Source organism: Hippoglossus hippoglossus, chromosome 24, assembly GCF_009819705.1.
Source record: "Hippoglossus hippoglossus isolate fHipHip1 chromosome 24, fHipHip1.pri, whole genome shotgun sequence".
NCBI lineage: Eukaryota > Metazoa > Chordata > Actinopteri > Pleuronectiformes > Pleuronectidae > Hippoglossus > Hippoglossus hippoglossus.
The window spans coordinates 12,210,446-12,225,428 of NC_047174.1; the positions used below are offsets into that span (position 1 = coordinate 12,210,446).

The following is a 14,983-nucleotide window of genomic DNA, read 5'->3' on the forward strand; positions in this document are numbered from 1 at the left end:
AGATGGTGATGTAAGTAATTCTGTACTGCCCCCTGTTGGCAGAAATAAATCTGTCCTTAGATTTAATGCAAAAACAAATTTACATGATAGAGGCAAACATTTCAGGAGGTTTGAGTATCCATCTATCTAGGATCCGGAGTTTTAGCTTTTAGGAAATAAAGGTCAGGATATCTTGGCTTCTGCATCTTCTGCTTTGACCGTAATTAGGAAAGGTATTTTAAACGTATATTAATAGGGAGGAATAGAAACCACATTTTGTTAACCCCCAATAATGACCCAACTAAAGGACCTGACTTTACTTGGTTTGTCCAGATAAGTTATTTCTCCAATTCATCCTCATCCTAGCGGAATGAAATGACTATGTACAGCCCATGTCATTATTTGTGATTTTTCCACACCACCAGGCAAAAAAGGGCCTCTGTGCCTCAGACACGTTGAGCTTTTATAAAGGAGGAGAGTCATCAACATGCTCAGCCTTGATTATTGTTTGCTAGAATCATCGGTGGACCTGCGTTTTTCTTAAATAAGGCAGTAAAATAAATGTTGAGGAAAATTACATCAACTGAAAAACAACCTAATAACTCAGTGTGTGTCCGTCCACTTCAAACCAAACACACTCAGCTTCCCCTGCAGTAACTTTTCACCCGTTCAAACTTTCCTGTGCCTCCTTAGCTGTTACATTTCTGTTCGGAAGGAAAATCCTGCTCAGCTCTTTACAGCAACCTGCCACTTTGTGTGTGTAACCAGCCTAAAATATTCCCTGTCCTACTGACGCCCAGTTCAACCCGATCTCTGCCCGAGTGATGTATTTGCAACACGTTGTCCAAGTCCTCCTCGTCTCGCACCCTGCCAAGGAAAGCTTTGCCTTCTGCGTCACGGCAGTCTGTTACTTCCACATCCAGCTCCAACTCCAACAGCGTCTGTTCCGACATATGCCTGAACTGCCCCCATGATCTCATCCTCTCATTGCTGCCTGGAATTTATTTCCTTCAGTCTAACGGGTAAACAAGGAGATGACACATGATGTGAGTGTTAACTCTTTTCAGACTAGATTTGAGCTTTTGAAAACAATTTACAGAAAAGGTCTCCAGAGGTGTACCACAGGGCTCTGTTGTTGGTCCTCTGGTGTTATCTACTGGGGAACACCATGTCCTGGTGCCAAATAAGCTTAATTAAATGCTTCATGCTCAACAGAATTTTAGATGGTCAACAATATTCCCTGATACTTTCTACTTAACTAACAGGCCTCATGTTCCCACTAAACCATTTGACCAGTGTATTAATAGCTAACATATAATCACATACATCACATTACAACCTTAAAAAAAATTGTATAGACTGTAAACCATTGTTTATGTAGAGAATATGCTTCTTGGATTGAATTTTAAAGTGAGTGGATCTGGCAGCTTTTGAGATTCAGCATGTACTTAATCAAGAAAGGTTACACATATTTGATCTCCTCCATATGAACACTCATGCTTTTACATCAGGGCTGAGAAGGCAATAAACACTTCGTTTCTTTCAAATGACATGAGTCTAAATAAATAAGAACCAAATGATATGTAAAGCAACGTGTCAGCAACCTGCCAGCCTGTCATTAATTTAACTAAAAATGACGCCAGTACCAAAGGAACAACGTAAAATAGTCTAAACTCAAAGAAGTGGCACGTTTTACGACTAAATACTTTTATTGAAGAATCATAACTATGTAAAAATTACAATTGGGTAAAAAGCACCCCTCTCATTTCAGATTCAGTACATTCAGGTCATTTATTAGACTAAATGTCAATATTTAAGACATCCATTATGTGATGATAATTTTACTTCTCGGTCAAACTGTTGTGGCACTTTTTACTTGTTGTTTTTGATTTATTTGTATAAATAATAAAATAGTTTATCCAGCACAGCTTTTCTGTGAGCATGCACACAGAGGTGTTTTCTCAGGAGCGCGTCTGATTGCTGTAGCTCCAGCCGCACAAGGACGCCTGTGAGGTAACGCAGGGGTTTTAAATAAATCTAAGTGACCCTCTTGTCACCGTCTGCTGAGTGTAGTCGTCTGCGATAGGTTATTTGATTTATAAAAAAAACATTCTCCTTGATATATGCTTTGCATCTCTGAGCTACACACTTACAGTTGGTGTAGCCAAAGGAAACACACCACTTACCAACTCTTGCCATCTTGCCGGCTGATAGTGGAGTGCGACTTAAAGTAATAATCACAAGAACAGTATTTCTTCATTTAACATTAGAAAACAACATGAATTTGAACAGAAAATAACAATACATTTTCATTTATGATGAACTCATGTACACGAGATTTTGAAAAAAAAAGAAGAAAAAAAAAAAGATTTGTCCCAGGCAGTAGGGTTAGGATAAGATAAATGTAGTTTACTTTTGTGTTTGTGCAAAAAATTTACATAGTGCACTTGATTCACAGTGAAACTTCAGAGAAACATGTAGCATTTGATATGTGGCATATTGCTGCAGAAATGTGGCATATTGATAGGAACAGATCTTGTAGGCTAAATACCTCGTACCTGCCTCCAGACACTCTGTGCTGCTTCACTGCACCCAGAAGCTTTTGTCTATACTGTACATTATTCAACATGTAGCTCAATGGAGATAATAAAAATTCTGTGTTTCACGGGACAAACGGGTGAGGATAAAAATCTTGACATTTACAGAAAATAATTAGTAAAATCAAACACAAACAATTCAATTAAAGCCAATTGTAACGATAAAGCTACCAGCGCTAGTTTTTTTTTTTTTTTAAAGTGAAGAGAGTGTGCATTCCAAATAAAGACAGGTAGATTTAACAAAAAGAAGGGGTGAGAAATATGGGAGGCGCAGCAGTGACAGGACGATACTTCCTCCTTTGTCCGATTGAGGAGGAGGAGAAGCCTTTTATTTGCCGACGGCTCCCCAGATGATAAGTCCTACTATCACGGCAACTACAGCCAACACTACCACCAGGATGCAGATCTTCTTCCGTGAGCTCCTCTGTGGGAGTGAGGCACAAAAGTGTTTTTAGCAAAGCAACATAAAGATGAATGAATTTAGTTTCACTCAAGCAAGCTGACATTTTGAAGTGACTCAAACATAGCGTGACTTTTTATATTGCCTCTTTATTCAATCTTGTTTTAATAAGCAAACTAAATAAAAACTTGGTTACACAATGAGTCCACGTGCAGGCTGCAGTTAGTCATGTATCCACACATGCTGCGACCTCAGACTTAATTTCTTCCTTTAGCTAGTTCCAAACTAACTTCTCTGACATTTAAACATTTATGCTACATCCACACCACTACGTATTATTTTGAAAACTCTGCTACGGATATGCCTGGAGTCCAAACACTACTCCGGAGTCTTGGAGCCGTTATAACGAAGAAGTTTGGAAACGTTGCTGACCCCAATTTAGTTTGAAAATTCCAGGTTTGAGGGCCCGGTCACATGTTTAAGTTGCAAAAATTCACCTCCCGTTCAATTCCAATCTGTGCGAGCGAGGCGTCGAATAAAACATTCGCTTCCTGTGGCCGAGACAAATCGAAGCGTGGCTATAATAGCTTCATCTTCACCTTCGTCTGGAAGGGAAGAAGCTGAGAAGTTTGACAATGATGACGTAGACACTCGCAACCACTTTCTGATTAGGTCTTTTCTGTCACTACGTTGCCTTCGCTGATTGGTCAGGCTCTTATCACATGACCCTCCTCCGGAAGGACACAACAAGCATTAGCCACGGCTACAAGTGCAGAACACAACATGGATAATATGACCATGGGGCCAAAATGCTTGTGTGGAAAAAGGCGTTTTATTTTAGTTTGGAAACGCCTTTTTCAAACAAACATTTTGTAATGTGGATGAAGCCTTAAATGCCTGTCCGCTCTTTTCCTCCTTTTTTTCTTTCAATCCTGTCTTTTTTTCTATCTGTCTTTACTCTCTTCTATTATTTCTCTTGTTCTGGCTCCGGCGTCACATGACTCACCTGGTATTGTGCAGCCCGTGCTAACTGCTGGGTGGCGCTCTGGACATTCACATCGGCACTCTCCACATTGGCCTCTATACTGTCTGCAGAGCACACAGGAGATATGCACAGTTTAACATGCAGCTGGTGGGCGATTTCCTTTATTATGTACAGATGAATGTGGCATGGTGCAACATGTGTAATGCATACATGGTGTAAGGCCATTATAAAACACAATAGATGCAAATATGTGGTCCAGAAAAAGAAACCTACATGTATACCCTGGAAAAATATGACACCAGAAATATTATGAGGTTCTTACCATCCGTAGGTTGATTTTTCATTGTAAAAGTGATATTATAGGAAGAACAGACCAGGTAATGTACAGTATATGTGCAGGTGACGGCCGCTCACCTATCATGTCTCCCTGCTCATGCACCATCATCCCCAGGTCCTTGAAGATGTCATTGATATCTGTGATGTCAGACTAAACCAAGAAGCACAGAGACAGGTCATGCTCACGTGAACCAACATGTGTTCATGTATCAGAGTTTTACGCGGCAGTGCAGTTGTAGACATTTTTAATCCTCGTCTGTACCTCCAGCTGCCTGATGGACGTCTCTCTCTCTTGGATCAGCCTCAGGTCGTCTTCGGTGATGGCCTCGGCCTGAGCCTGCACCTGGGTTTCACTGCAGGGAACAAATATAGATGCAATAAGAAAATGTATTAATGATAACTAAATAATAATAATCAGAATCGGGAGACTGACTTTGAGAATGCAGCCACATTTCCGAAGCTGTCGTCAGGCTGGCCTCCCTGTTGAAGGAAGGTACAGGGTGTTATCATTATGACCATTATTCCTCCCAGCCATGTTCCTCACCCACATGTAGAGCAGTACGGAACTGTTCCTGCTCCTCGGTATGAAAACAGCAGATACACACACTTTTCTGTGCACTGGGATAATTGGTGAGGGAACGGAACAGAGTTGCCAAGCAAGCTGCCTCCCCCCCCGAGGGAACAGGTTTCTAAAACCGTCACAAATAAAAACCGTCCGAGCGAGGCGACAGCTTCTTGTGAAACTGTGCTTCGAAACTTTTCAGTTCAAGTAAATTTGAATAAATTACCTGCTGACACCTGTTTAAGGCAGAAATGTAGAACAATTGGAAACATTTATGAGAGTCTAACAAAAACACATCAGTAGCACCTCACATATGATGTTCTGTATTATTTGGACTTCCTGCACTGAGATACAGTGATTTCAAAAGAAAAGGACCCTGAAGTGTTTCATTGTTTGTAGAACATTACACTTAAATTCAGAATAGATGGCACTAGTGTTTTTTCAATGATGAATCCATAACCAATCAGTCCGATCCATAACAGCAGTTACTTCTCATCCAAGATTGATAATAATAATAATAATAATCCATCATCATTGTTATTGTACATCTGAAATGACTAAATTTAACTTACATGACAGTAATAACCAAAATGGAACAAAAAGAGAGCAAAAGAAAAGAGGGATATAAAACAAATCTAAGTAAAAGGAGAGATTAATAGTTGGATAACAAAGTGTATTAGTTTTGGCTGAGGGAGAATCCTCAAGTAAAGAGTGGGTTATTTTGTTTTGCTTTTTATTTCTGTACAATATTTGTCTCTTCAAATCGCTCATCAAACAGTTTGGCAAAGTTTTTTAATCCTGTGATTTACCGACTCCATTTTGTAGATTTCTCCAGTCGTGATTTTCTATTTACTAACTTGAGGTGCTTCTGGTTTCAGCCAGATTTCTGGGAAGTGTCGCTGCACATCGGGAGACGGAGCACACATTTAGAAATGCATGACTCATTCCTATTAACTGATATGAGACAATACAAATTATAAACTCGCAGGACATTTCGATCTGTACAGTCCTCTAGAAAATGACATGAGAAACGTTTGAAATTGCAGCCTGTGCAATCTTCTATAAAAGGCTGTTTCTTTTTTCTTATCTGCTGGCAGGTATGCAGACACTGATATCTGCACTGAGTCCAGATAAGTTCTTTTCTATGATTGGTTGGCTGCATCAAGGAGGAAAATCTTGGTAGCAGTGAGTCACAAAGTCTTAGAGAGAAACGCCAGCTTTCTACTGTCTGACACATTTACAAAAAAAAATTAAAATGCACAAATCTGTACTGTTAAAGAGGGTCTGACACATATTTTGTAGTCTTTGATCAGTTAGCTATTTTTGTGCTTGACGTAAATGTTGCATCATTGAGTATATCACAATGTGAGGTGTGTAGCCATTAGGTGTTGGATGTGCACACTATCCAGCCTCTTTTGCCAGGGTCTTACATTCCACCTCAAGCCAGAAATACACTTGCAGGACACTTTCATCAATTTGAATCATCATCCTTACATCTGGCATTCTATTGGTTGGGGAATAATTTTGACAGACTTGGTGCATAAAAGAAATCCAAGAGCAGAGGAGAAATCTGAGAGCAGACGTTTCACACGTACACAGATACAGGAGAAGAGCTGAAGCAAAGGGAATCTGAGCGCAAGCGCACAGTTGGAGCACAAGCAGAGCAAAATCTGAACGTGGAATCAATAAGTAATGCCCTCAAACTGAAAGACGCTCTTGAATAAAGATAAGAAAAAAACTCATCGAATAGAACTTCTGGATTACCATTGTGTGAATAACAAAACGTGGTGACACTGGTGGTCACGTGCACCTACCGTTCATGCATCTTGCGGACATGTATTGTTAATTTCTCAGGACGTAAACACTTGAAGCGCCAAACACACACGCAGGATACGCAAGGCAGCCATGATGTGTATGCATAGTGTAAAGAAAGGACATCCCTTGGCCTGATGCTGTGATATCAAAGGGCATAAACCCGTCTTTGGCATAGTTTCTATGATCTGACTGTTTTCAGTGTTTTCTGTGTTCTGTGCCCTTGTGACATTGTAGCAGATTACTCACCGACACCCTGGAGCTGGCTCGGACTCTGGCCACAAAGTCTCGTTCTTTGTCAGCCGCCCGCCGCTGGGTCTTTTGGAAGCTATTTAAGGCGGCGGAGAAGTCGTTCAACAGGCGCTCTCTCTGTATTTTTCTCTGCCGCTAAGAGACACACACAGAAACACATTACCAGAGTGACCACAGAGTTAACGTCTGTGTCCTTCAATTAATCTCGTGTGGTAGTAACTAGAAAAAAAAAAAAAGGGGGCATTATGACTTTAAGCAGCTGTTGAGAAAGAGGTTATTGAAGATTTCCGTACTTGATCGGGGCCAACGGGACGTGCACTGAAGACTTTGATCAGTCGGTCAGTCTCCTTGGCGAGCTGGTTGCCCTGCTGCTGTTTCTGTTGCCTGGTGACGGGAGAAAAAAAGATCACGTCGGGGGTCATTTTAATTTGGTCGAAACACCGACAGACTATAGAGAGTATTTGGAGGACCGATTTTTCTGATGTTGAAAGTGTTGAGCAGTTTTCATATCAGGCTGCTCGAACAGCCAATATCCCCATCAACAATCACTTGACTACTATGAGCCAGACATGGTTGAAAATTCTCAGTTTTTGCAACCAGTCTTTGTGCTGGTTACACGATAACGGATAACCCACAACCCCGGCCACTGTAACTCACAATGTGTGTCGTAGCTGGCCGCTGTCCTGCTCCGTTTCCAGGAGAGACACTGCCCTCTGCAGCTCGGAGGCTGGTCAGGAGGAAAGAGAGCACATGTTCGATTATCTACTGACGTGTCGCCATGTTTATACCATGATTTGCAAACTGGAATCAGCAAAGTGCGTGCGTGCGTGTTAGTGTTATTACTCAGCAGTGTGATCTTCTGTATGTTAGCGCTGATGTCGTTAACTAAGGCGGTGAGCTCCTCTGGGGTCCCCGCCTGGTAGGCCATGACGAAGAGCTGTGAGGACACAATGACGACACATGGACAACTTCATTCACTGATTATCATAGTTACTGCAGTGGCTTAATCTAAATAGTGTTTTCTTGGTGTATCTGGTACCAGGGATGCTCGGAGTCAGGTTGATGATGCTGAGAGAAACTTGATGGAATGACATCATACTGTATTTAATGCAGTGCAGCAGTGCAACATGTGTGATTTTTGTATTAATTTCAAAGGCCAACATTTTATACCAGTTTCATTTTACACAAGAAGTCTCTCTTGAAAAAATAGATTGAAAATCTCAATGACACTGCCTGATTAAATAAAGATTAAATTAATAATTTGCATGAAACAGCTGTTACATCAGCATTTTAGTGGCTATGCTTCCATAGATGGCTGTAAGGAGGCAATAAAGCCGCAACATATAAAAAAAATGTCCTGATGTAGTTCATGTCTAAAGCCTAGACTTTTCTGGTAAGATTTTGGGATCAGGATGCTGTGATTTGCTGCCATGACCATACAATGCAGGGCAATAAGACAGTGTATTTGAAACCGTTAAAGAAGATTTACCTTATTACCTAAAAGCAAACCATTCAAAATACGACCCCAGTGTAAACATACTTTGATCTGAAGGCTGAAAGATCAACCAGACACCAGGTGAAACAGGCTGAACAAGGAGTTTGTCCGTTTTAAGCTGCCCACAGTTTGTGATCCATTGTCTCAAGGTGCACTGCATCTCATTTATTATGCAAAGAGTAAAATGTAGGTCAACAGGGTTGGGTCATGCAGACTTCCTTAGCTGTTGAATACGGTATAATCAGGGTCATTTTAAACACGACTGCAGTAGACTAACTGCAGGAATGAGGACAAAATTGTATTTTTATAATATAATTGGAATTGCTAATTTAGTTTAGTTCAGTTTAGTGTACTTCTAACGTTTTTTCAAAAGTTATAATACAATTTGTAGATTATTTTGTGAAAATCAGCAGCATAAGAAATAGAACAATAAAAAAAACCATGATATTCAGTGACATTAACATACGAAATAATCAAAAATACAAAATGTACCAGATTTGAACTAATGTGATTACGTCACAGTCAACTAGACTTCCCTGACATACGAGTTTTGTGCTTTTTGGCCGCGTCAAGCTACCGTACCGTAACATCGCTAATAGACGCGCATCGAAAAACTCGAGCGGAAGCTGGTTTGAAACTACGGGAGTTTTCTGCTAAGAATCTGTCAGACTGAGGCTAAACAAACGTGTCAATGGCACAAGAGGGTTATAATCATTATTATTTCCAATAATATATATATAAATCATTGATTTATCGATGATTTCCACTCCGATCGCCTCCCAGTCTGCAAACGTGTCCCTTTACTACACAAGCGAGGACAATGCGGAAATCACAGGAGTTTACAGTGACAAGAGAAATGATCTTTGTCACGTTGATCAGAGATAAGGTCGCATTTCATGGATTCATTCCACTGACAGACTCCAACATGCATCAGCCACCAAGTCACACTCAAAGACGCAGCTCATTTCCAACGTTTTCTATCAGCGCAAATTATTTTCCTCTCTCTGTTCCTGGATATGAAACCGTATCATGAGTAACACGCGACAGTATCAATGTCAACATACGTGTCGATCTGTGTGTAGAGGTTCGGAGTTTGGGCCGTTTTACCTTTCTCTTGACTTTCTGCAGCGCTGGGGTGTTTGTTTCCGGATTTTCTGCCACTCCCACGGTCACATGACGTCTGCAGCACATGAAGATCACACTTTCATATGCGGTCTATGAGGTCACACCAAGAATGAACCATTTACTTTAAAGAGACATTCAGTCAAGAAATCAAACTCTTTTTATGTCTTGTGTATCTGAAAACTATTTAAAAACGATTACAAAACACAAAAATAACTTAAAACAAACGTTAAGACAAGAAATCTAACTTTTATTATGTCTTCTGTATCTGTGTATGATCTGTGATCACTGATCTGATCTATATCGTAAAGTAATTTACTGTAACTCAACAACACATGGAAAGTTTTTACCAAACTTAGTGTGACTACTACGCATACTGCATTTGATTGAGTTTTTTTTTTCACGAGAACAGAAAACCATCCCATTAATTCCGATTTTTTTTTTTTTTTCACAGGTGAATGCAATCTGCATTTTATCTTATGTTGGAACATTAAGATGTAAAAATGTAATTGTGAAATTTATCATTTATCATTAAAAAAGAGTTGGAGACTCTTCTTTTGTGCATGGAAAGAAATTTCCAGTGTTGTTGGTGCATGTTTTGACAGACCTAGACTTGGACCTCAGGTTTTCTAAAATCTTCACTACAGCCATGTATACGAATAAACTTTTACAACAATGTTCAGGTTTCAGCATGTTTTTAAAGTCGCAGATTTGACCTCTGCGGTGTCCTGGGTGATGTGTGTGTGTGTGTGTGTATCATTCCGAGGTTCAAGTGGGTTCAACGACTCCGGCGTTAGTTTGCAGACCAAAAGTCAGAAATACACGTGTTACGATTGGTTAAAAACAGTTGGTCAAACAAAATGCAAAACCAATGCTAACCAGCCACAGATACGGGAGCTCGTATGGCTCGGAACAGATGAGCTTCTGTGCTGGAACTATAGATAAAAGTCACGTGGAACTTGTGTTATCTAAGCTGAGTGAACTCGTGGAACCTAATAAGTTCATGTGAATGTGTCCAATTTACTGATCTACTCAGCACAAAGCAACATTATCAACAATATTTATTATAAGACAAACTGTCAACCAAAAGAGAAGGATAATGTTATCTTGATTATACAACATGAATCACAATTAAAGCCTCTGTCCTTTTGCTGATCACCTCTCAATTTAAATGCAATTTTTGATTTGTGAGTTGATAACGTAAGATGTGACAAAACCTCCATTAAACTTATCAAGACCTGGTGATAGCTCTTCCTTCAGCTTCACATCATATTGGTCCTTTTCTCTTTGTATTGGTATGTTTACAATGGGGACCTTTTGTTTCCAAGTATTTTTTAAAGTATTGAGCTTTAGGTCTTATCTGAGTGTGAGAGTCCAGTGAACCACATGTCACATGGGCGTGTGTGTGTGTGTGTGTGTGTGTGTGTCTGTTTGTTGTCCTGCATAGGTCAAATAAACTGAGTGCCGACTTGGAGTATAAAAGCTGTGCATCTATTTGTCGACTCTCACTCCAGAGTACTAGCTCTTGACTCCATCCCTCTCTGCGCCGGCCCTTCCTCAGTCATGCAGCGTCTGACGGCCCTCGGCCTCCTCCTGGCGTGCGCCGCGTCCCTCGGCAGCTCTGCCGTCATCTTGGAAAATGGCATGCCCATCCTGTGGGCGCACACGGCCGGCCAACTCACAGACCTGCCGATCGAGAATGGCGTCCTGACCCCTGACCCCTGGCACTATCTTCACCGTATGAGCCTTTATCGGCTGCTGATTGCTGCTACGGACCCATTTATGGGATGCATGGGCACAAACGCTACAGACAGTCCTATTTGGGGACTGCCACTGCAGCTTGGATGGATGCTAACGTCAGGTAAGCTGAAAGTTATGTTATTTCTTTCAAAGAAAAGTACAATAATCCTTCCCTGTAAAGTTAAGAAAGAAAAATTGACTATAGAATTTGTCTACTTTTCCAAAATGACCACCAGTGTCTGTTAAGAACTTTCTAGATGTCAGAACTCAGCAATGATCTTTGACCCCTACGATTGTTGAAAATGTTTGTATTTGCCAAAGTGTGTGTGAAACGTAATGTCATAACACCAGCCCTCACAGAATCCAGAGTCAAACTGATGATGTAATGCCGTGTGTCCGTAGGGCGTCTGGCAGACCCGACCGGCGCTTCAACCTGCGGCCTGCAAACAGGAGATACCATGTGCATCTCTACTCAGAGTTGGTGGGCCTGTAAGTGTAACACAAACTCACTCACTCACAAACACACACACACACACAGCGAACACAAACTACCTCTTTGCTTCTCTCCAGGTCAGAACTACTTTGTCTCAACACTGCCCTTCCTCTCTGCTGCACAGCAAGGTCTCATGGGACCTGAACTTCAGGTACTCGTGCACATCTCAAACACAAAGTGAGACAGTTGAAGTCAACAACATAAAAAGCTGCACTCATGGGATATCTGCTGTTATTTCTATGTCCTCACATGTATATGAACATGGTTTAATGATGAGGAGAATGATTGTTTTAACCATTTAACTCTGGTCAATAGGTCAAGATGCAGATTCCTGCGGGGGTCGAGGACCTCTGCACCACCTATGCCGACTGTTCAGCTCGCTTCCCTGAGGTCATGCCTAAGTGGGATGCCTTTTTCCAGGTATATGAAGTGCACTGCAGCAGGTTTGAATTTTGAAATGAGGGGCAGGGGGGGGGCTGCTTCAGTGTCACGTGTGGTCTTTTATTTCAAAGGCAACAAACTTTGACTCAGTATTTCAAACGTTCAAACTCAGCAGTGCAAAAACAAATGGACCACTGCTTCAATCCATTTCCAAGCAGGCAAGCAATATCGATGTCTATGAGTTCAGTCCACACAACAAATCCAAATTCAGCTCCGTTTAATCTAGTTTCACTGAAAGTAAAACACACATGCTACAAATGCATCTAAAAGGCAGAGTGGGTCTAAAAGTCAGGTTGTCTCAGCTTCTGCATTTTCCTCTGTTTCAACCTGTCTCTTCTGTGTCCCTAAACGTTATGATGGATTTGTACTTGTGCACCATTGTGACTCTCTGTGTGTGTCTGAAGGGTCTCAAGGCTGCGTCTGAGTCTGCTCTGCCCGACGTTGAGAAGAAAGACGCTCTGCTCGGTCTCTACTGGGCTGCCCAAATGGCTTCAACTCATGCCTCTGCAGTTTGTAGTTCCAGGTAAATCAAGCAGTCATCCATCTTTCCATCCGTCCGTCCATTTGTCCATTCATCCATCCATCCGTTTGTCCGTCCGTCCATACAACGATCCATCTATCTGTCAATCTGTCTGTCAGCACTTTTATTTGATTTTTTTACTCGTATCTTAATGTTGTGTGGATGTTTTAACCTCAGTCCATACCACTCTGGGCATCTTTGTGTTCTCACGAAGACAACAAGTGTTTCTAAGTCAAGACAATGACAGACAATGTTATGAATTTTCTCATCTATCCCTCAGTCAGAAGAGGAATCATTTCTTTAACATCTCTTATGTTGACCTCCTGTTCTCTCCCTCCTTCAGGGAGAGCCACTACTCCTCCACGGAGGTGTATTTTGCTAAGTGCTGGCTCAACTCAGCAGAGTACGTATCAGCGGCATATTTCCAGTCCAATTTGGACAAATCTGCGATGTTCATGAACCCTCTGCCAGGTCGAATTTTACAGGTACAAACTTCCAACGTATTCCACCAATTGATTTCCAAACCAATTCTTACAGCTTGTATACTTGTATTACATTTGTTGTCTTCCCTGTCCTGTGTGTAGGAGAACGACGTTGCACCTAACATCCCTGATCTGTCTTACGAGGAGAACCACACACTGTCTGTGTTCTCCTGGATGCAGAACATCAACAATCTTCTCGGTGGGGTGGACACACACACACACACACACACACACACACACACACACACACACACACACACACACACACACACACACACACACACACACACACACACGCGTATCATTACATGTGTTTTTTAAATTGTTTTTTGTGTGAGCTTTGAAAGATGCTCATGCTGGTGTTGTCTGCCAGGTGGTACACTGGTGCGCATGTGGGGAAAGGCCATGTGCTCGATGACCACAAGAGAGAGAGGCAAAGAGATGCTGGAGCAGCTCCTCCTGAATCCCACCTACGCCACCACCTCCTTCCTGTCCATCGTCACCGGGATGGCGACCGGCTGCTGAGACAAACCCACCAACAGAGACAGAGAGAAAACCCCAGTTACACACACGAGTCAATACTTTCCCACCATGTGGAAGTTATAGACGTGCTAAAATAAATCTGAAGTCATGCATATAGGTGGATTGTATTGATTGCTGTAAAACTCAGACAAGACAACATGTAATACAAAAAGACACAACTGGCATTAAGCTGTAAATCAGGTATTCCTCAGTCTGTATTGCATGTTCACGTCATGTCCCAGTAAATCATCAACAATCCCTTACTTTTACTGTCATAATGAAACTAATATTTAAAAAAAGAGAATCAACTAATAGAAAACTGTGTGTGTGGTACAAAAATGCAGTACTTTTTAGGTATATTTAGGTATTCTAGCTTGATATGAGTATTTGTGTTTTTGATGTTCTATATTTGTACTTCATTTCAGAAGGAAATGGACCTTTATGTACATATAGAATTTTACATCCACAATAATGATTAGTTTATAAAAATATTGCACAGAGTACAAAACATACTCACCATACTTGCCATGCAGCATAATACGTTTATTTAAAAAAAATTTTAACAAATCACATTCAATACTCTGTAAAGATAATTATCATGTAAGATATTAAATACAGGAAATTAGTTTGTAATGGAGTATTTAATGTTGGGTAGTGTAGTTTAGTACACACAACATAAATACAAAATACATGGATGAAATATTATTTGTGAGGTGTGGAAGCAACAAGTAATGGCTCACATGAAAAACAACCCGCACATAAGATAAAACATAAAATAAAAAACATACCAATACTTCAATACAGGTTAAGTTAGTACAAAAAATTGAATTGGACATAAATGTATTATAACAGGAAAAAATTACCCTGCAGTACGTGAACTTTTACTTCTGAATATTCCGTCCATCATCAGCAGATGGGTTTAAAGGTTTTTAATTGTTGCTGTCAGGTCTGACAGAGACGTGATGTCACAACGTTATGTATACAAACTATTTAATTTATAAAAATGTATTTATGAGTCTAGGCCATGATCACCATCAACTTGACAGTAAAATTCAGGACCACATCTAACATCCAATATGTCATCTGGAGCTCTACCCCAGTCCAATAGCGTGCCCTAGTGGCCATATGATGTAAACACAAACATAACTTTTCCAGAAATGCTAAGTGATGTGTATTTTAAAGAAAACTTACAATTAGCCTTTCTCATCATAAAGTTGTGAAAAAATATCTGGAGCTGCTGGATTA

General features: G+C 40.8%; 2 protein-coding genes across 2 annotated transcripts; one reads left to right on the top strand and one right to left on the bottom strand.

Moving 5' to 3' along the window:
• Positions 1-907: 907 nt before the first annotated feature.
• On the top strand, positions 908-14,024 carry LOC117758885 (protein LEG1 homolog). The gene is made up of 9 exons (XM_034580912.1): positions 908-1,025; positions 11,050-11,401; positions 11,683-11,769; positions 11,851-11,924; positions 12,089-12,193; positions 12,619-12,737; positions 13,078-13,219; positions 13,319-13,415; positions 13,590-14,024. The coding sequence occupies exons 1-9, from the start codon at positions 1,014-1,016 to the stop codon at positions 13,739-13,741; spliced, it is 1,140 nt and encodes a 379-aa protein (XP_034436803.1). The 5' UTR covers positions 908-1,013; the 3' UTR covers positions 13,742-14,024.
• Positions 1,660-9,596, bottom strand: stx7l (syntaxin 7-like). Its single transcript, XM_034580933.1, has 10 exons — positions 9,526-9,596; positions 7,767-7,860; positions 7,581-7,650; positions 7,217-7,307; positions 6,921-7,058; positions 4,731-4,777; positions 4,560-4,650; positions 4,376-4,448; positions 3,983-4,065; positions 1,660-3,000 (listed from the first exon to the last, which is right to left on the bottom strand). The coding sequence occupies exons 2-10, from the start codon at positions 7,849-7,851 to the stop codon at positions 2,905-2,907; spliced, it is 774 nt and encodes a 257-aa protein (XP_034436824.1). The 5' UTR covers positions 7,852-7,860; positions 9,526-9,596; the 3' UTR covers positions 1,660-2,904.
• Positions 14,025-14,983: the final 959 nt, after the last annotated feature.

What these genes read in the sequence shown, in the direction of transcription:
- LOC117758885 (XM_034580912.1), top strand. An exon ending in TCATGGGACCTGAACTTCAG is followed by an intron (nt 11,925 to 12,088) that starts GTACTCGTGCAC and finishes TCTGGTCAATAG; the next exon opens with GTCAAGATGCAGATTCCTGC. An exon ending in GAACATCAACAATCTTCTCG is followed by an intron (nt 13,416 to 13,589) that starts GTGGGGTGGACA and finishes GTTGTCTGCCAG; the next exon opens with GTGGTACACTGGTGCGCATG.
- stx7l (XM_034580933.1), bottom strand. Translation starts at nt 7,851, where the DNA reads ATGGCCTACCAGGCGGGGACCCCAGAGGAGCTCACCGCCTTAGTTAAC. An exon ending in GGCCAGCTACGACACACATT is followed by an intron (nt 7,308 to 7,580) that starts GTGAGTTACAGT and finishes TCCCGTCACCAG; the next exon opens with GCAACAGAAACAGCAGCAGG. An exon ending in TGAGCAGGGAGACATGATAG is followed by an intron (nt 4,066 to 4,375) that starts GTGAGCGGCCGT and finishes TGTGCTCTGCAG; the next exon opens with ACAGTATAGAGGCCAATGTG.